General features: G+C 34.5%; 2 protein-coding genes across 11 annotated transcripts in view; both read right to left on the bottom strand.

Annotated features, from left to right (window-relative positions):
• Positions 1 to 22,195, bottom strand: part of LOC114272435 (uncharacterized) — a 313,860-nt gene that overhangs the window by 267,729 nt on the left and 23,936 nt on the right. Inside the window, exon 1 of one of the 5 annotated variants that reach the window (XM_082882114.1) lies at positions 7,743 to 7,784. The exons of the other annotated variants lie outside the window; for them this stretch is intronic. The gene's annotated coding sequence lies outside the window, so the exon portion shown is untranslated. Of the gene's footprint in view, positions 1 to 7,742; positions 7,785 to 22,195 lie in introns of those variants that run through there. 5 annotated transcript variants of the gene reach the window in all.
• LOC114298702 (rust resistance kinase Lr10-like) lies at positions 9,597 to 20,508 on the bottom strand. Of its 6 annotated transcripts, XM_082882103.1 has the most exons (6): positions 19,996 to 20,508; positions 14,697 to 14,795; positions 13,222 to 13,361; positions 12,782 to 12,805; positions 12,309 to 12,338; positions 9,597 to 10,900 (listed from the first exon to the last, which is right to left on the bottom strand). In XM_082882103.1, exons 3-6 carry the CDS (start codon positions 13,352 to 13,354, stop codon positions 9,759 to 9,761), a joined length of 1,329 nt encoding a protein of 442 aa, XP_082738229.1. In that variant the 5' UTR covers positions 13,355 to 13,361; positions 14,697 to 14,795; positions 19,996 to 20,508; the 3' UTR covers positions 9,597 to 9,758. The 6 variants fall into 6 exon arrangements, with proteins under 6 accessions (XP_082738229.1, XP_082738228.1, XP_082738231.1 ...); XM_082882102.1 differs by having other exon boundaries at positions 13,222 to 14,795; positions 19,996 to 20,504; XM_082882105.1 differs by lacking the exons at positions 14,697 to 14,795; positions 19,996 to 20,508 and adding an exon at positions 11,006 to 11,147 and having other exon boundaries at positions 13,222 to 13,307.

Raw genomic sequence — 22,195 nt, 5'->3', positions numbered from 1 at the left:
CGACGGCCCAGCCCCCCATCTCCCTCCTTCGCCAAGCCATCGGCGACAGCGGCGTCAATGGCCATCTGGAAGTCGGCAGACCCCTTGAATTGCTCTACGGCCGCCATACATAAGTCGGGGTATGTCGCCCTCTCAGACGCCAATTTGGTCCTCTCTTCTGCCAGGGCCTTCTCTAACTCCGCGATCCGATCATCTGCCTCTTCTTTATCTTTGATCGCCTGGTCCCGCAGTTGTTCGTTGTTGGTCAAGGCCTCCTCCTACCTCTCATTGGCAGTGGTGCAGGCTTGTTGGACCTACTCTAGCTTCCTCTTCTTGCCTGCCAACTCGAACTCTAGCGATATCGCATTGTGGCGCTCCGCTTCTAGCTCTGATTTGGTCGTGAGAAGTTCAGCACCAGCTCGCTCTGCTGAGTAGCTTTGCATCAACGCCAGTACTTCCATTCTCTTTGCTCTTTGCGCATACTCCAGCCCCTTAGCGCATGCACTCCGAGTGGCCTTCTTCCAGCCCACTGTCTTAACCCTTAGGTTCTGTAGCTGCGTCTTCGTCCCTTCCAGTTGGGCCCTCAACGACTCTACCTCCATATTCGCGCGCGTTGCTTTGTTCATCAGAGCAGTCGCTAGGGTCGCTGCCTCCGTCTGGGCTGAGCAAAACCCTCTCAAAAGGTTGGCCTCCGTCAACCGCACCATCGACCGTACGGCTGCATCTTCCACTACCCCAACAAGGCGGTCGGCTGCGACCCTGGTTTCCCCCCTTCTTCTGCCGAGCGGCCTGCTAGAGCGCGCGCATGGTACATAAGGGTCTTCAACACGACACTCGCCTCCGATCTGCTAACCCCAGACTTCCCTTCACCAGGACTGGGCGACACTTCTACCACAGACTCCACTGTTGCCACCGTTTGGGCGCTTGCGCCTATGTCTTCTTTCAGTATTTGGCCACTCGCACCCATGTTTTCTTTCGCCACTTGGGCAATCTCCTTTTCTGGAGCCTCCTCCACCCTCCCATCCTTCATCTTCTTTGCAACAGGGGCATGCTTACTCTCCTCTGCCGCCACCCTCTTCTTCTTCGTTTTCTTCAACACTGTATCCACCTCCTGTTTGCCCCTCTCCTTTAGCAGGTCCACTAGGGGCGGCAATGGGGCAAAGTCCGTTAGGTCTTTGTCTCCCAACAGTTTGGGACGCGGTTGGACCCGCTCCTTCATCACCAGTTTAGGTGCAGGCCCCAACTGTGTCTCTTTATACTTCTCTGACTAGGCGAACACCTTCTGCTCTTCCGCCTCCTCCGCCTTCCTCCGCGCCTCCAGCTCCTCCCTCATCGGATCCCCCTCCGTCAGCTACGGCCTTAGCCTCAAGGCAAACAAGGTTGAAGGTAGGATCAGGTCATCCCACTTCACCCCATCCTTCTCCCTCTACTCCTTCACCCTCTTCACCCTGTTCTCAGCCTCCGCATCCAGCCTCGGCTCCACCGACTTTGTGAGGACTTTCCATGTTATGAGAACTCCTCCTCCACCGTTCGCTGATACATAAAACCATCTCGGCCTCCACCCCTTTACCGAAGATGGCAAGCCTGCCACCAGACCCTGGCCCGCCACCGCCTGCAAAGTCACCCACGTTTCTTGTTGATCGGCGGCCTTATAGCAGGAGAAGAATTCCTCCACTGTCATAGCCGCCCCCCCGGTCGCCCGTGGCCATGAAACCGCGCAAGCCATCAGTATCTTCCATGCGCTGGGCATCAGCTGCCCTAGCACCATTTCTAGCTTGTTAAGTACGTCCACCACTATTTGGGGAAGTGGTAACCTTAGCCCCCCCCGCAGTGCCTCTTCATACAACGTGAACTCTGTCGGCCGTGCGTCCGACGCCCTCTCCTTAGATGTGGGCAGCTTTACCTCCGCTGGAATTTGGTACTTCCTTCGTACCTCCTCAAACTCCTCCTCCGTAAATGTAGACTTGTCGGCCTTGGTGTGCCAGTGGTCCGACTCCACTTGGCTAATTGGCCTAACGGCTACGATCATCATCGTCGAGCGAGCCCGCGCCGCTTGCCCAGCTCCCCTCTCCTCCCTTCGCTCTGCTCGATATTGTTCCGCCAACTCCACTACGTCGTCTTCTCCCAATGAGTCTAGCCTCACGACTGGCACTCCATCTCAAGCCATTCCTCCAACGTGTTTGCGTATCGCTTCGGACGCTGGCCCAAGGAAGTTCGTAAAATGTTGCAGAGGCGTGTCACACGAAACAAACGAGTTCACCTTTGGGATATGCTGGTTTTGTGCGATAAGGTAAGTAAAGCGAATAAATCCAAATGCCCACGGTTTGCCTATATTCCAAGGGTCAAGATTAAATTTTGCCAGTTTGAAAAATTTCAAAAACTTCCACCCCCGCCTTTTCAACGCCCTATATTAGCCTATCACTTTGCTTCCTGCTAATGCATCACCCCCTTATTACGGGCTTATGTCACGTATACGACCATGATCCACTACTCTTTTTCCCTTCCCTATCTATTCTACTTCACATCACCACGTGCCCCGTTGCTCTTTGAGCCCCGCGCGCTGCCATCCTCTCTTATCACTCGGTCACCCTTCGCAATCGGCCCCCCTCTCGGTCACACTTCGCGGTCGGCCCACCTCACGGTCGACCCCCCCTCTCGGTCACCCTTCGCGGTCGGCCCATCTCACGGTTGACCCCCCCTCTCAGTCACCCTTCGCGATCGGCCTTCTCACTCGATAATCCTTTGCGGTCGGCCCTCCTTCCAGTCGATCTTCTCTCATTCGACTAGCCACAACCCCCGTCTTCTTTCTTATTCCCTTCGTTGGACTGAAACTGCATTCGAAAATTGGGGACGACTGACATAGGTAGGCCCATAGGGGTTTTTGGCCCACTACTTAAAACCCAATGCTGATTCAAACACTAAAGCTCAACATTATTGGAGCCCAATATTGCACCAAGAACCAATGACATCTAAACACTTGTCAAGAGAAGAACCAGCCACATAAGCAGACAAAGATCCTGCAGAGTTATTACACCTAGGGGTGTGCATAATACCGTCGAAACTACTAAAACCGTCAAAACCGTACCGAACCGCACCGTCAAGGCAAATTCGTTATTATTTACCAATCGAACCGCCGGTTTTTGGTAAGAAAAATGACAAATTCTAGTGACACTTTTATCAATCCGCCGGTTTCTATTTTTCTTCCAAACCGCACCGACCCGCACCGCTATTAAATCATGTTTTATAAGATTCTAAAAATTCTTTTTTACTTAAGTTTGCTTGTTGTTCTATACCTTAGAATATAGTATTACATTACTGCTCGAGGGGAATTCAAGATGTCAGTAATCCAAAATAAAGTTGGATTCCAATTCATTTTTCAATCTTTTTTTTTTTTTTTTTTTTTTTTCTGGCCACGTTGCAAACTTGCATCAGCTCACTTTTCAATCTAAATACTTTTCAACAGTAAACATTTTCAATATATTGTAAACCCTGAATGATATTAATTTTATGTATTGTATTTGATCATTGTAGCTTACACAGATACTTGTAATGAACTGATGGCATAGTCGTTGATATTATCATGTTGTTGCTACATTTGCTGCATCAGAAGAAAGCTTCGCAAGATGCTTAACATCACGATATCTCTCGTCTTGTTTTTACTCTTTGATTTAAGTTTTGTAATTTAAATTATATTTTTTATAAACCGCCAATCTGCCCGAACCGCCAAGGCAAATCCGCCATTATTTGCCAACCGAACCGCCTGTTTTTGATAAGGAAAATGACAAATTCTAGTGACACTTTTATCAATCCGCCACCCGCCATACGGTTTCTATTTTTCTCTCAAAACGCACTGACCCGCACCGCGCACACCCTTAATTACACCACACATCAGCTATTAATGAGGTTCCTTGCAGCATTTAATGCAATAACCCCTTCACGTCGGAACAGAACAGCCTCACCATGAACAAGGCAGGCTAGAACATAGACTTTCGGCCAGCATGACATGTTAGAGTGGACAAGGAAATGATGAACAAAGGATATAAGCAGGTTTCTAAGACAAAAAGAAAGTTAAGTTCTTTATCATCATCCTATCTCTATATTCCATTAATCTCTCTCTTCTAACTTGCTCATCGGAGGGTTCGCTGGGGGACTCTCGTTCCCCGTTGGACTCTTGTACAGGTTTCTCTGTGGATCCAGCGATCGGACAACGGTGTGGGAGACGTGGATCAGCCCGACCCATCCCTCTGGGACAAGTAGTATCATCAGGACTTAATTTCCATGAAGTCATATTGAAAATAAGTCTTAGTAAAATTGTCACTAAAAATAATTTTTTGTAACGGTTTTTTGCATATATATGTTGCTAAAAATTGACAATTAGTGACTTTTTTCGTCACGATTTTTATAAATTGTCACTAAAACTTATCATTACTGACTTTTTCTATGATAAAATTTTCAAACTGTTGTTGAAAGTTGAAAATAAATGATTTTTTTGTAACGGTTTTTTTAAACTGCCACTAAAACTTATCATTAATGATATTTTTTGTGACAATTTTCAAACGGTCGTTGAAAATTAACAATTAGTAACGTTTTTTAATAGTGTTTGATGAAAAATGCCATTAATTATAATAGGACCTGTTAGACAAATAAATTCACCTATTAGAACCTACACGTAGGTCCCTCAAATTATAATTACTTAGATCAATTTTTCATTTTTGTGGTGGTATTAATTCAAAACGTTCCCTTGGAGAGTTCCTTGCAAAAGTAAGGATAAGGATAAGGATAATTATCTGTATTATTTTCTACAAGAGCTAACTGATTACTTTTATCTAATAATAGATGTCAAACTTAATGTATAATTTCTAATTGATTTTCTTTAACATTTTCGTTAAGTTCTTTTAATAACCCAATGATAGTAGTATTTTGTTCGATAATTATTTGTAATGCAGTACGATTATTTAAATTATTTTATTCGATTTCTTCAATGTATCTAATGCTCATATATTAATATGACAAAACTAAGAAATTAAACTCTGATATCAATTCTAAAACACAAGTGCAGAGGATAATTAAGTTAATAATAAATTAAAATGTGGGCCTTATAACAATTTTATATAATCTTTGGGCATATGTTTTATTTTTATATTATCTTACAGGCTAAATTGATTCCAATTTAATACTTTAAGGACTTAATTGACAAAATTAAAATTTTAAAAACTGAAACGAAAAAAATGTTAAACTTCAAGGACTATAATTAAAATTTATGCTTTTTAATAATATGACAAAGGACATATTTAGTTCCTAAAATATGCATTGTTTTTCATTTTAATCCTTTAAGTTTCAATTTGTGATTTTGGTCCTCAAAATTGTCAATTTGAGTCAATTTGATCCTAAGTTTAACATTTGTTAACAAAATATATGAATAAAAGACAATTTTGATTCATAAAGTATGAATTTCTTATCATTTTAGTCCCTCAAGTTTTGGTCCATATCAATGTGGTCCGCTTGGTAGGATACTCTGCTAACGGATTCAGAAGAGCTTTGCTTTATGAGTCCTTACCGAACAATTCACTTGAAAAGTTTATAGCCTCTGATCAACAAAAGCGTTCACTTGGTTGGGAAATATTGCAAGACATTGCTCTTGGCTTAGCTATGGGAATTGAATATCTTCACTTAAGGTATGATCAACGAATGCTCCACTTTGATATTAAACCTCATGAGTCACAACATCTTGTTAGACCACAAGTTCAATGCAAAGATCTTTGATTTTGGTTTAGCAAAATTATGTTCAAATGAACAAAGTGCAATATCAATGACTGTTGCTAGAAGGATTATGGGTTACATTGCACCTGAAGTGTTCTCTAGAAACTTTGGGAATGTGTCAGACAAATAAGATATTTATAGTTTTGAAATGTTGTTGCTAGAAATTGTTAGAGTGAGGCAAATTACTATAACAAAGCACACAAGCGAAACTTACTTTCCAGAATGGATTTACTAGCGTTTGGATAAAGGAGAAGAGCTAGGATTTCAAATTGATGAGGGGGGAGATGCAAAGATTGTGAAGAAACTAACAATGGTGGGACTTTGGTGCATACAGTGGTGTCCAATAGACTAGCCATCGATGAAAGTTGTGGTGCAAATGCTGGAGGGAGATGAAGGCACTCTGATAGTTCCTCCCAGCCCGTTTTCCTCCACAAATCCAATGCCAACGAGGCGAACAATGGGTGGTACAACTTTTACTAGTGAGTTAGATGTAATTGCTGAATATGAGTGAGAGAATAAATTAGTGATATTTTATGGGAAATTTTAATGATTGTATAATGTATGATAGAAATTAATCTCATGTTCTCAGCAATTGCATTTAGAATTAATTGTGTATTGATGTATTACTATAGTTTTCAATAATACATCTTGAACATGGCCTTTGTATTAATTATCATCTTACAATGGGGCACTTTGTATCATAAAGGTTTATGTTTTTTATGTATTCATACCAAAGTAGTATATGTATATCAGCATGCATAACACCAATGACCAATCTACAGGAAATCTTTTCTTCTAGGAAGCATGGTGAGTTTAAGTCTCCAATTTCAACCATCATCAACAATCAAAATCAAAGAGAAAGAGAAAAAGTAGAAACATCAAACAACAATAAAATTTATTCATGGGTTTATTACACTTTTTACCCTAAATTACTAACAAATTGTCTACTTAGTTCTTGAACTATCGATTGAGTCTACTCAATCCTTAAAGTATAAGTCAAATTCTATTTAGCCCCTGAACTATTAATTGAATCTAAGTCTTAAAATGTTTAATTCAAACATATTTAGTCTCTAAAAGGATTATAAAAATAAAATATATGCCCGTAGGTATTATAAATTAGTAAAGTACCTTACCTAATTAAGGTTTTATTACAAAAAATTCTTAAATTTTTATTCTATCTAATACAAACACACAACGAAATAAAACACTTTTTAAAGAAATGTGGCTCTATTTGGTTGTGTTCTGGAAATGTGATTTCAGGTGTGTTTTTGAGTTGCGTGTTTGTTTACGATTTTTAAAAATCAATTCCACGCTTTGCTTTGAAAACTCTATCACCCAAATGTCCCCTGGTCGACCCCCCGGACGTCCCACAGGACGTCGCCGCCAGTGAATTTTTTTTTTTTTAGAATTGACACATGTTATGTTTTATATATTAAATAAAAATATTTTTTGTATTTTTTAAATTTTTTTTTATGAGTTTTGTATATAATTTTGAGTTGTGTGTTTGGTTATGAGTTGTAAATTTTTGTATCAAATATCAAATGTCACATCAACAATTCCCCACTCAAATTAAAACTCTTTACCAAACAAATTTTCTACACTCAAATCATAATTCCAAACCTCACAAACTCAAAATGCAACTAATACTCTCAAATCATAATTACAAAACTCTACCAAACGCAACAAAAAATTTTAAATTTTTCTGAAATAAAATTTTAACTAAATAGAGTATTTTACTAATTTATAATACTTATAAACTTATATTTTAATTTTATAATTATTTCAGGACTAAATAAATTTAAGTTAAATATTTTAAGAACTTAATATAATCGATAATTTATGAACTAAATAAACTTTAGAAACTTAATATACTCGATCAATAGTTCAGGATTAAATAAACAATTTGATGATAATTTTGGGTATAAAGTATAATAACCCTTCATTCATTCATCATTCAATCTTAATACTCAACCGCTAAACTCAAATTTAAAAATGCTAAATACCGTTTCGCTCCCAATCGCCGTAACGAGTGGGTTCGGAACCTCCAATCAAATTCGTCATCTTCATCTTCATGATTGTCTTCATCTTCTTTTCGAATCTTCTTCTTCTTTTTTTTTTTTTTTTTTTTTTAATTTCTGATTCCTCTTCTTCTAGCTTTTTAGGGCTCACCTCATCTTTTTGTTGAAGCTGACTCCAAAGGCCCCGTTTGGTGTACCTGTTAAAACAACTTATAAATTATAACTTAACAGATTATAGATTATGATTTTAATCAAAAGTTGTTAATCTGTTTGGTGTAACTGTTGGATTATAAATTTAAGTTGCTGAGTAGTGTTTGTTAAATAAGCTGTGAAATAGCTTTTTTAATTAATTTTTATTTTTTGTTTGTCTACATTTCTCATAAAAAATAATAATAATAATCTATAGTCCATTTGGGTCTTTTTCTATTTTTAAAAAAATAAAAAATAAAAAAATTTAAGAGTATAACCAAAAATTAACATGTCCACAGCAGAAGCTGATACTTAGAAGCAAAGGGTGAGCAGCTTCTCATAATCAGCTTTTTTGAGTTAAAATAAACTGTTAGAATTAGAAGCTGTTTGAAAGAAGTTTAACCAAACAGTCCAAAATAACTTTTTCAAAGCTAAAAGTCATAAGTTAACTCTGAAAAGCTGAAACAAACACCCCCAAAGAGCAGATGAGTCGACTCGCCGCGTTCGAACCGAAGAAAGTTACTGATCCAGATAGAGCGTACCCAATTTTGGAGTAGATAGGTTGATTATTGACCTGTTTTATTAATAAGACTTATTTATTCATAATTTGTTTATTTATTTATTTTTACGTATTTACCTCTTATTTTAATAATGAGAACAAATTTGAATTTTTTTAAATGTGTTTTGTGGTTGTGAAATAATTATTTAGTACAAATAATGATATAATAAATTTATCAAATTGATAAAAGGATTGGATATTTTGACTTTTTTAAAATGTGTTTGTAAGTTTTATTTTATTTTTGTTAATTTGTATTGAAATATGATGTGATAAATGTAAAAAAATTAAATTATATAGTTTAAAAAATATTTTATAATAATAAATTTATCACTAAAAATTAGAATATGACTTTTTAATAAACAAGTTAGTCCATAGTTCATAATTGTCCCAAATATTAATCACATCGTTTGGTCTTAAAAAGACCCAAATTCTGTTTTTGACTATTTTGTGTTTCCACTTTTTGTTTTTTGAGTAATCTTTTATTTTTGTTATAATTTCCAACACAGCCAAATAGGAAAAAAATGAATAAACTAATTGCAGCCAAATTAACAAGAAAAGAGCAAGTTGTTCAAACAAAAATGAGATGAATAGTTGGGAGCTAAATTTCAAAGAAAGCAATGCAAACTCAGGCCTCGTTTGGGAACAGGCTAATTTAGTAACTTTTTTATTATTTGACTAAAATATGAATTAAAAAAAACTAGTATATTTGAGATGACTTTTTGACTTTTTACGAAAAAATGTGCAAAAAGTAGAGAGAAAAGAGAATCTTTGACTTTTTGGTATGCGTTGTTGGCTTTTTGACTTTTTTAGTAACTTTTTGATTTTTTGGCTAAACCAGCGAAAGAAGCCTCAGTATTTGTTTTAATTGATGAATTAAAAAGAAAAGGGAAACATTATATTCTATCAAATGATGATCTTTTTAGAAGAAATGATAGGAAAATTTCATATTTCTTTTTCTTGATTAATTCTTTTTTTGATAAAAGGAGAAAGTTTATTGAACTACAAACAACTACAGTGCCGTACCATAGAAGCTTCACTGGTGAAAACAATCAATAGAAGATCAAATATGAAATGCAATCCAAACAGAGCCATTTGAACAAAATACCAAGTTTTCATACCAAAATTTCATCTAAGGTTGCATAATTTCCCTATCATACATTGGCATATACGTTTGCCTCAATTACGCGAGGAACAGAGGATGTCAACAATCAAAATACATAAAAACAGAGTGTTTGAAATGATACAAAACGGTTTTAAGGTTCACTTACATCCAAAGTGACAGAATTTATGCATTCACTGGATAGCATGGACAACTTAGTAGGATTTGTCTCAAATCTATGTTCTTCAATAGGCCTCTCTTGCAGGCACATAAAAGGTTTGGAAGGCATCTGTAATTGTTCAACATCCCCTTCAAGCATATCCACAACTTTGTTCATCCAAGGGTGGTCACTAGGCTGCATTTGTATACACCACAAAGCTACTATTACCATCTTCTTCACCATCACCCTTTCCTCCTCATTGGTTTCTCCCATTGGTATGTCCATTCCTCCTTTGAATTGATCATAAATCCAAGAAGAGAAGTAAATTTGGCTTGTATGTTCAGCAAAGGCATTCAAATTTCTCCTCCTGCTAGCCATTTCCATCAACAACATTCTGAAATTATAAACATCAGCTTTATATGAAATACCTCCAATGTTTTTGTAGAACAACTCTGGAGCCATATAACCCATTGTTCCCCTTGCTGCTGTCAAAGTCACAATACTATCATCTGTCGCATACGATTTTGCAAGCCCAAAATCAGAAACTTTTGGAGTGAAATTCTCATCAAGTAGAATGTTGTCAGGCTTGATATTAAAATGCAAGATCTGCATATTACAATCTCGATGCAAATATTCAATCCCGCGAGCAACTCCTAGAGAAATTTCATACATTTGTTTGCAACTCAATGAGATATCTCCTTCTTGAGAAAACGTATACTTTTCAAGTGACCCATTAGGCATGAAGTCATATATAAGAGCTTGCTTAGATCTCTCGACACAATATCCAATTAGTTGAACCACATTAACATGATAAATCCTTCCTATGATAGCAACTTCATTGATGAATTCTTGCCCATTGGCTTTGGGCTTGCCCAATACTTTTATCGCTACAAGATTACCACTTCTAAGCTTTCCTTTATATACTGAATCATAGCCTCCTTCTCCTAATTTGTCCTTGAATCCTTTGGTCATCTTCTTAATCTCTGAGTAAGAGTAGCTAATAGGCATGAGATGGTTTTGGCTTCGTAGATAATCCCCAATACTATCAAACATCGATAAATGCCTTCTCCTAAATTTATGGATTAAAAACGCGAGCAGAAATAATGCTAATGGGATTCTTGGTGAAAGGATACCTCCTGTGTATGAAAATCACAAGATGTCAAAATGAGGAAAAAGGGCATAATTGGCAAAAAGTCTTTCAAAACAATTTGATCATTGAAGAAGTTTATGAAAATATGAACCAAGCTCACGTAGTTTGGACAAGTGATTGAAGATCAAGTAACTCCATTTTCTTTGTCGTCGATGTATCATATTCATATCCTTGTGGGCAGGGGCGGAAGGAGGCGATTTGGGGGGCCTGGCCCTGCTGGTTTCCACGACATCCTATATGATGTATAAGAAAATTGTATAGTTTGTATAACTTAATTATACTTGGCCCCCCAAAGTTGTACATTTTAGTCATGAGTTTTGCAAAGATTCAAATAATATTCCTAAATTCATCTGTGATGGTGTGTAAAGGTTTTGTCCTAAGTGTTTAATTCTTACACAATTCAATAATTGATAGGTAACCATTCATATCATTTGGGATAAATTTAAAAGTGAGATTTTAAAGATTTCAAGCCTTTTCTTTTACTGATATGTTTTTTCTTTTAAAAATAATTAATTTTTGTCTTTCCCATTATGGTTATGTTATGAACATTAATTTTACAAATTATTGTGTTGACAAAAGTTATGAAGTGTTACGGCTTTGTTACGAATCATTATGAGGTAGTTTTAAAATAGCATTTGGTATATACTTTTTATAGAGTGTGATCTATAATCTATTATTATAATACTATTCATGTATAATGTGAATTATGTGATATTACTTATGATTTGTATTTGGGTGAATTACACCACTGGTCTCTATATTTTGCCTCTTATCTCATTTGGTCTCTACATTTTCAATTGGTTCAAATTTGACCCTTAATTTTAGATTTTGTGAAATTGGTCTAATTGATAATATCGTTTGTATTTTTTACGAAAAATTATCGCTAAATTGATTGAGATTAACTTACTGAGTTGAATAAGTTTATTATTTTTTCCTTAAAAATACGACAGATGCCATTTATGTGCGTATTTTCTTTAAAAAAAATTAAGAGTAGTAATCAATTAGACCAAATTAAGGCAAAATCATAAATTTATGATTAAAATCGAGCCAATGAAAATTACAAGGACCACAATGACACGAGAAGCAAAACACAGGGACTGCCGTCGTAATTTGTCCTTTGTATTTTTCTAGTGGTTCATCATTGAAGTTCAAATTTCTATAACATATTTAGAATGTTCTCATTATTTATTAACTTATTTTTAATAATGATTTATTAATTTTAATAATTATTTAAATCGTTTAAACATATCTTGACCCGAAATTTGGTTGAAACTTTATTTTTGGCCCCCCTAATCGTCTACTCATGGTTCCGACCCCGGCTTGTGGGTCATTTACTTCATATTAGAAGATAACTTTTCCCTTATGATCATTGAAGGAAAGGAAAGAGGATTTACCAATGATTTTGATGATGAGAAAAAAAAGATCTGTAAGAGAAGTGAAACAAATATTCAGCTGTGTATTAAGGCAGTTAAAAGAAACAAAAACTACAAGAAGTAATCAGAGAAAAGCAAGTAAACCAAATGAGGCATTCAATTATTCTTAACAGAGATATTATTAAGTGATTGAAGGTGTCTTGAATAGCAATGAAAAAATCAGCTGAAGATCCAACCTCTTAGAATATCTTATTTTGGAACCATTGTTATGTGACAATGGGAAAATTATAGAATAATTTCGGAGTACTACGTGTTAATACTCCCTAATAAATCATCATTTATCATGCCTCTCATGTTCCTCAATCACTCAACACAATACCTCACCTACTTATCTTCTCCATCAATCACAATACCAATGGTGTACTTTTAAAAACATTTGTAGTCTAAATTTTTGAGAGAATAAAAAAAATGGATGGAGTAGGGAGAGTACTTACCGTCGAGAAAATATTCCAAGCGAACTGCATTTTTTCAGGAAATGAATAATGTTAGAGACAAAAAAAATTATATTACTCTTGTAATATAAATGATGTAGGGGTGAGAGAAAAAAAATAAAAATAAAGTATTTTTTATCATAATGTTACCAAGTTTTTCATCAGAAATTTTTTTGAATAATTTCAATTTTGAATATCAAATTACCATAACTCTATCAAAAAATAACATAAGATTTATCACAAAAATACATAATATATATGAAAAAAAAAAAAAAAAGTAACAAGGTACATATAGTACTAGTTTTTTTAAAAAAAGTACATATGGTAGACATCTTGCTTATGAGATAAAATCTCATTTCTTTGACAAAAAATAAAAATAAAAAGAGAGTAAAATTTCATGAATTGAGAACAAAATAGGAATGACGAAAGTGTTGCATACGCACCTATTATCCTGCAGAAAAAATTGCAACTCATGAACTGATAGTAAACAAGGTCAAATCCATCAGCCAACACACTGTGGACGTCCAAGAAGCTCGAAATGTTACGTCCTGAAATCATCCTTGCCGGGAAAATCATGTCGACACTGCACAAGTTTTCAACATCTGACCACGACAAGTAGTCTCTGACCAAAACATAGGAATGCTCTCCTCCTCCTCCTCCTCCTCTCCTCCTCCTCCATTTTTACAAGAATCACTAATATTATTAGTTTCTATGTAGAGAGGAGATTTTGCTGGGTTTTCACACTCAAAAACACTAGTATTTTTTTTTTTAACTTAAAAAACACTACTATTGAATCCTTAATATTGTAATCTAATGTATTAGTAAAGTTGTCAGGAGTTAGAGAATGAAGAGGAAGAGTGGAGCAATTATTCCTCTGTATTCCCACATCCACCAGACTGATATGGTGGCTGCTGTAGTTGATAGCCTGCACGTAGTATTTACAAGATAACAAGTATAGTACCGTCTGATTGTTCTCGCACTCAAGTTCCAAATACTTAATTCCACGGTTGTCGTGTGGGTCAGATTTAAGTAGAAAGGGGAAGGTGATGTTATGGATATCTCCACAAGAAGAAGAATAAGGATTGTTCTTGTGGTGGAGTTGCTGCTGATTTTCATCATTATTAACATTACAACAACAATTTACACAAAAGAGGACAAGAACAAGAACATGAACATGAACATGAACAAGGAGAGCCATGTAACTAGCAAAGAACAACCTTTGATTTGTATTGGTTTGGCGACAAGAGTAGACCGGAGATAGTATAACAAATGTTGACCAGGGTTACAATACCGTTCCCGCTCTGGCTCATAACAACTTGTAACATGTTCAATTTTTAATTTTAATTTTTTTTTTTTTTATATATATACTTTACGTTATGAACTTGTGGTTATATTAGAGCATCTCCAACAAGGATAGTCAAAATAGCTATTCAAAATTGCACTTTACTATTTTAACTAGTCATTTTTTTAATACACACTCCAACAAGGCTATCTATATTAGCTATCTTCTATTAAAATATTCTTATACTTTAACTACCTTCTTTCCCATATATATATATATATATAATAAAAAAATAAAATAAAATAAAATAAACAAAAACAAACAAACTGACTTCAGGTGTTAATTTCAGCACATATGATGTTTGGAGTGAAAAAATATGCTTAATCAGGTGAAAATACAACACATGAAATTTGGAGTGAAAAAAATATGCTTAATCAGGTGTTAATTTCAGCCCAAAATAGCACCTAAACAGCCCATCACAGCAGCAGCCGAAGCAGTCCAGCCCAAATGGGGGTCGGACGTCCGGGTGGACATCCAGCCAGACGACCGGCCAAGGTTTTTGGCCCAGCTTTACCTCCAAAAACAAAACTCAGGATGCAAAAACAAATAAAAAATTGAAAAGCCCATGAACAGTACCTCGCTTGCCTGTGAGGTACTGTAGCTCACAACCATTTCAACGATGCTTAAGCGAATCTGCTAGAGCAGTCTTTCACCCTTCCATGCTCGCTTCTATGGCTGAAAAGAGAGAATGGCTATACTGTTAGAGATGCTCTTATGAATGATGAGTTGTAAATGTTACGTAGTAGTAAGAAATGTTACAACATTAATTTGATAAAAAAAAAAATTATAAAAAAAGTTATGAATATTATAATAAAGTGCATATGGTATATATAATTTGGTTTTTCTTTCTAAATTTTTAATAATTTTGTCTATGTATACACGTTAGAAAATTGACAAAGATTCCAAAATTGTTAATTTTAAATTTTAATCTTTAATTTAAATGGAAGAATCAAATTGAAACCTTAAAAAATTGATTAGTGTCCCAAAATTGATTATTTTTAACCTCCAATTTAGACGAAATGACTAAATTAAATTAGACTTAAACTATATGAACCAAATTATTTAAATTAAAATTATAAGAATTAAAGTAAAATTTGAGTCAAACCATAGAAGTGAAAAGTGTAATTACCTCATATTTTTTAACAATGTACACTGCAATAACTTCCAAAACTTCTTTATCCATAATTTTTTGGGTAGTACTATTATATCCCAAAAGTTAGACTCTTTTTACATTCAAATAATATAACAGTGTATTTAAATATTTAAAGTAACTCTTTCTCGTTTATATGTTCTCAAAACATTAGCTAATCATCTCATTTTAGAACATAGATTTATAAATCATTTTCGTAATTCCCCTAGTTGCTGCCGGCCACATTTTCGTCAAACACTAGTTGGACCCCCACGCGCTCCGCGCGTGGGGGTCGTGGCATAGTGTATCAACATTAAATTAGTAGCCGTTTCTCCATTTTTTTAAATTTTCCAGATAAATGAAACCCATCCACATCACGAAGAACTATGCTCATGGACTATGTACAGACAAAAATACAAATATGATTAATTGTTAATAAAATACGATTAATTGTTAATAAAATACAAGAAAAATATGTTAGTGTAATGGGGTCAAGGATTTTCTTACGAAGAACTATACATTCACGTATTCCATTAATGTGTACATGGATATTGGAGGAGCAAAATCGTCGTCAAGAAATCTAAATTGTCACCAACTTACATCTACAAGAAAAAGAAAAAAAAGGGAAAAAAAAAGTTTCACACAGTTGCTTTTTCTTAATCCCTTGAAGAATCAAAGCCTGTAGTGTTCAGAGCATAAATAATAAATAATAATGGAGAAGTTTGGAATTATTATCTTTAATTTCCCATCTACACATGGACGCAATGCATGCTATCATACTTTTTATTAGCATGCTAATGCTTAATATGTCAGAATCCAAACCAGTACCTTATCTTCCGTGACATTTCCTAAAACAAAAGTCAAAGGACAAGACCAAAATAGTATTATTCTTTATTATTCTTTGTCGATACTTGATCAAGAATCTGCAGCATCAAGAGATAAACAAAAGAATACTGTACAAAATAACGCAGACCTACCCTACATGACTGAAAGAAGCCCAAATCTAAACAAGCTTACCACCAGGCTCTAGGTCAACTTAGAAGATGCTCAAAAAATCAGGGTCAACTCAAGGAAACTCACAAACAATAATTGCTTGGTACTTTCAATATATTTACTTCCAATTGTTTGTTAAACTCCAACAAAATACATCAATCCATGCAGCCCAATTGTCTAACCCAAAATACTTCAAATATACTTTCAACATATTTTTTTTTCTTTTTGACAAGTGTCTAAAGCAAATGACTTTCTAGCAAATCAATTGTTAGTATTAACATAAAAATTATGCTAAATTCTTAAATTCACTACTTCATTGTGCTAAGATCACTTCTTAATCCGTTAGCTCGTTCAAAGGAAACTGAACATAAACCCAAAGTACATATGGTGCAAGAAAATTTAACATGAAAATATAAAGAAATTGGAAAAACGTCATTATTTAAAATTGCTAAAAGTATTAGAGGCACAATCTGTAAGGAAATATGAATGCCTCAGAAGTGAGAGGACAAACTAACTGTCATAACAATTTCTGAAAATTTTAGAAGTACAATCTCCATGGCACAAACTAATATGCATATGCATAATCAAAACAACAATAAAAACCACGTAATACTGTCAAAAGCAAACAGACTGCTTCAACCCATAAACCAAGAGAATGATCGCTATTTGGGTAAATTCCCCTAATTGAACTCAGTCAGCCAATGAACCAATAAGTCAAGACATTCTAATGTGTATTTGATTCAAATACTCAGACTTGAATGGGGTTCTCCTTTTCCTCTTTCCTAATTGGTTACAACAATAAACTGCCCCATCATCCTGCCTCACTTATTTCTCATGATCGATCAGTTGCCAGCAATCGAAATTTGAAGCTTTCTTGTTTCAGATATCTAGCAAGAAAAGCTGACAAAACAACCTCACGTGTTAGTTTTGTTCTTTTGATAAGAGATGATAACATTACGACAGCCAAAAGGAGGGTAACTCATCGACACACATTGTTCATATGATGGCATCTCTGCATATGTTGGGTAGTAATTAATGTCAATAACAACATACCTATCCCAATTCTAGCACCACGAACGACATCAAAGTTGAAAGATGTAGCTTCAATTGACCACTGCAATGTCTTCCAAATTCATTATTTTGTAATAATTATCATCACTCTTTTATACAGTTAGCCAAATGTGAAACCAGAAAAAGAGAAAATAATAATAAATGGACCTCGAAACTACCGAATTTGTCCTCTACTTACTCTGGCAATAGCTTCCTCTACACAGGTCACATATTCTTTAACTATACATTTTAAGATCACCCATGGCTGAATAACTAAGCAGTACCGTCACCACCAATAGCTTCCCAATCACCAGAATAAAATAAAAAATAAAAAATAAATAAAAAAAAGCCTCTTATCTTCTTACTTCTCCAAACTAACTAATTTCTTCTAATTTTTTTAAAAGGCTTCAATGAATATATTAAAAAAGCTGCAGTTATAAAAAATGAGGAAATTTTTTTCAAAATGTACTTTATATAGAAACTATATGTGAAATTGACGAGAAAAAAAAAAAAAAAAGGAATAACTTCAAAACTAAGCCCGAGCCTCCGACAGGTCTAACAGTGTCCAAGCTTCCTCTTTAGATCAATGACCAAATGTATTGACCCTGAGCCTGGGAATAACATACTTAGATGAACACAAATTCTTCAAGAAAACATTAATAATAATACCATCATCTTTGTGTCCACATGCATGCCTTGCTATGCTTGGCTTATGGAAATTTGACAATAAATTTTTTACATTGGCTAAGAATAAGATACATCACAATGTACAATATTAGTATTATAATTCTCTTCTCAATTTACTCTATATTCCCCCTTAAAGTTCGTAATTTATCCATAATAACCAACTCTCTTATCTTTTTATAAAGTTAGAGCTCAATACATTTCAAATCCATCTGTCCAAACACAATCTTAACCTTCTATTGCAATTTTATGTTGTGTTTTGGGGCTATTCTTCTTCTTCACTCTCTGTTTAGTTTTAAGTCAAATGTTGATTCTGTTAAAGATCTGAATTTCATGTATCCAGTAGATCTTTGTTCATTTGGTCACATTAATATCCTTTAATGGCTAAATGGGATTTGCAATCTCAGTTGCTCTGCCACACTGCTACTGCTCCCCCATTGTGCTTCCAGTTTCCAGTATAAATTTTAGGTTCTTATTTCTTCTCAATTTGTAATTAGTTATAATGAAATTTTGTTCCGTGAATCTTACTCTCTGTTTGGATGGAGTGATATGGTAAAAAATGAAGAGGAAGTGATGTTTCGTTTATGAATTAGGTGAGGTATGCTGAGAATTGTTTCATTTAATTTTGGTGAGGATGAACTGAGTAGTTATACAATTTTTATGGGTAAATTACATTGATTTTATTATATGAAAGGGGATGTGACTTTTGCTATTACCTGTTTGGTTTTTTGCATCAAAGAAAAGAAAAGAACAAAGGGGCAGCCCAATGGCCAATTCACAATCCTCTTTCTTGGATGGAATCAGAAGAATTTTGTTCACCTCATCACAAGAGTCCCTAACACCACTTTGCACAGATCCCACCATGATCATGATTCATGATTATCTATCCATCCATCCATCCCAGAAGAGGGTCCACATTAGAAGTATGAAAAAATTCCTAGAGAAGCCAAATCACCCCAACCTCAACCATCTCAAATTTTATTGTACTTTTTAATTACACAAAATTACATGAAGATATCAATCCCAACGTTTAAGAAAAACAAATTATTTAATGAGAAGATTACTGTGTGTTTAATGAATATTTACTTTTGGAGGTTGCTCCGGTGTCTAGTTTATGGCTGTTTAGTATGAACAAACTATAAATTTAAAAATCATAAAAAGAGTATAATTATCATCAAAAGCTTAGAAGCAAAAGGAAAGAACTAAAGAGGATTTATCAAACTCACAAGTGTATGGAATTCAAATGAAAAAGATAAAAAGAGATTGCCATCTGGGATAAAGTGTAATCATCCCCACAAATTTGCATTTGAGAGAAAGAAAAGAAACCTGAAATTATGGGCAAAAATGCAAAAGCTAAAGCTCACGAAACCTTTAACAAAAACTCTCTCATTTGCTTGAATTAGATATGTATGTTATTATACTTGGAATTTTAGCTTTCATCACTATGAAGTCAGTAAGTTTGATTGTTTAGAAGCACATTATTTTATTTTAATTTGTGTTTTTAGTGCAATCGAGGCCAAAGGCCAAGTAGACAAACAAAAGAAAAAAAAACAGAGCTGTCTATGTACACCCAGAGTTTTCCCCAACATTTGGTGAATCATATGTAGTTATTTATTTTATTTTATTTTATTTTTTTTAATTTGGAAAAATAATTTCACATTATGATTGTCAATTTTGGTGTGTTTATTCGTTTAAGCATATGGTCAAGTACATGGTAGATAAAAAGCTTCACATTCTAATTGTCAATTTATGTGTGTGTTTCATTTCGGCATATGGTCGAGCACATGGTGGGCACTCCATTAAACAGTTGTGAGGAACAAAAGCAGAGCTCGAAATAAACAAGTTAGAAATAATTGCACAGTAGACAAGAGGAAGAGGATGAAAAACAACAGTTACAAGCATAGACCAAAAAAACAGCAACAAATACACTACCAACAACAACAATAGTGACAATGGAAGAATGAATATATGTTTCACATTTAACAACAACTGAAAAATGGAAATGGAAGAAGAGCATACCTTTTCTGGTTTCTTTGATAAAACTGATAGTGATTTTGCAGCAATGAAATTGAACAATTTACACCTCTTAATAGCTTAGGACTTCAGGAACAAGCCTGGGTGAGAAGCCACCGCCTCAACAGCAGCGGTACAAGTGGCACGAATTGATGAAGAGGTCAGCACAGAGGTCCAGCACAGCACCGATATGAAGCACCGATGTTGGAAATTTCTAGGAGGATGCACAGCTACTTCTATGAGGAAGGAGTAGAATTCTTCTGGTAGACAACCAAGCAGTTCCATTTGTCGATTGGAAAACGTTAGAAAGCAAGCAGACAAGAGCGTTATACTTTTTATATAGGTTATAGATTTGTCCACTGACTTTATGACGATAATGACAACGCAAAAATATAAAATCAAAGTTCAACTTCTTACACACTACCACTGCCCCTAGCCACTGACGGCCACATTTTCGTCAACCATTTGTCCACTAACTTTATGACGGTAATGGCAATGCAAAATAATTTAAAAAAAAAAAAATCAAAATTCAAGCATGTGAGCGATCCGAATTTATCCCATATGGGTTTGTTAGAAACTCTTAATCTTGACTCAATTTATAAGTGTATCATACCTACAAAATTTTAAGAAGTTGTTTTTTAGTAAAGTAAAAACAAAATCGTGCTTACTCCCATAATAAAAAACGGAGTCTACACAAATGGTGACACCTGTGGAAAATCTAACTCCACCACGTGGATCCACACGCTTGGAGGCTATAGGGAGTGCGTGTCCCGTAATACAAAGCGGATAATATCTTAGATGGTCCGCATAAAGTAAAAGAATCAATTAACCTTATGATAATAAAAAAATAAAAAATAAATAAAACAAAATCCAATCAGAAGGATCACAACACAAAGCCAAGAAACCAAAATCCAAATAGATAATACCAAAATTATGAATTGATTTTCCAAGAGGAAGAAGATGCAAACAGAGCGGTTAAATATGATTTCTATTGGTAACATATAGACAGTCTGAATCAAACAAAGCTCGTATGAATAGCAGAACAGTAAATCTCAACTTAAGGCACAACAATTGAAAATAATTTGACTAATCAACACAGAACAACAAAAATCGAGAAACTTTAGGGTTCATACAAAATTAGCATATGATACATTTATTCAATTTTTAAAACAATAATGCTCTTATCTATTAATTTAGTTTGCACTTTGACACTAAAATAAGGGAGGCAAAGTGTAAATTAAATTACTAAATAAAAGTATTATTATCTAAAAAAAAATAATAAGTTTGTCATTTATTTTACAAATGATCAGATTCCTTTAAAATCCCTAACATAAGGAGTTAAGTATAACAAGATGACACTTAAATTGTTGAGTTTAAAATGTGTGTGTGTGTGTGTGTGTGTGTGTGTTTTAAAGCAAAAGTTGAGTTTAAAGTTTAGGAAGGAAAAACATAAATAAATCATAGTTTAAAAGAATTTACTCTAATTTACCAAAATATCTCCAAATTTTAATATAAAAAATAATGATTAACTTATCACCCCAATGTTCATAACTAACAAAATACTTGTCCAACTTACGACTAAGGCCTTATTTGGAAACATGTTAAAGCAATCAAAGGTTCAACACGGTTTAATTTGTCGTCTCCACCCAAAGCACCCTAATCATAAAAAATTTAAAAATTAAGAGAAAATATCATTTAAGTGGAATGTAGAAAAATAATATCAAATTAATGAAAAACTTTGCAACATTAAAACATAATTTTATAAACTTTTTCATGAATTTATTATTATTTTTTCAACATTACATGTTATTTCGCCAAAAATTAAAGTCCAATAACCAATCAAACAAGTTAATTAAGAGTTGCCAGAATTATTAAACAAGAGACATATTTACACATTTACAAATGCAACAAGAGTATGTAAATATTAACTAAAAATTTTATTGAAAAAATCACAATTGTGATAATTATTCAAACTACAATGTTTATTTGATCTCTATTGTTTTAAAGTAAATAATTGGGTCTTTACGCTTTAAATTTACTTTTAATTTAATCTTTCTGTTCGTTTAAACTATAGATTAAAATTAACGATTTTTAGACATTTGTTAGTTTGTTGAAGCGTACACGTAGAAAAAATTACCAAAAATTTGGACAAAATGACCAAATAGAAAATGGACTTAAAGTGTATAGATTAAATTGTTCAAATTGA

The sequence above is a fragment of the Camellia sinensis genome, chromosome 8 (assembly GCF_055761805.1).
Source record: "Camellia sinensis isolate YWXY chromosome 8, ASM5576180v1, whole genome shotgun sequence".
Classification (NCBI taxonomy): Eukaryota; Viridiplantae; Streptophyta; class Magnoliopsida; order Ericales; family Theaceae; genus Camellia; species Camellia sinensis.
This window is presented reverse-complemented; position numbering and strand designations above follow the sequence as displayed.

Coding starts and splice junctions, on each gene's coding strand:
- LOC114298702 (XM_082882103.1), bottom strand. CDS start 13,354: ATGATTTTCCCGGCAAGGATGATTTCAGGACGTAACATTTCGAGCTTC. Junction 12,806..13,221: donor TTTTTTCTGCAGGATAATAG/GTGCGTATGCAA, acceptor GAAAAAATGCAG/TTCGCTTGGAATATTTTCTC. Junction 12,339..12,781: donor CTTGGAATATTTTCTCGACG/GTAAGTACTCTC, acceptor CTTCTCTTACAG/ATCTTTTTTTTCTCATCATC.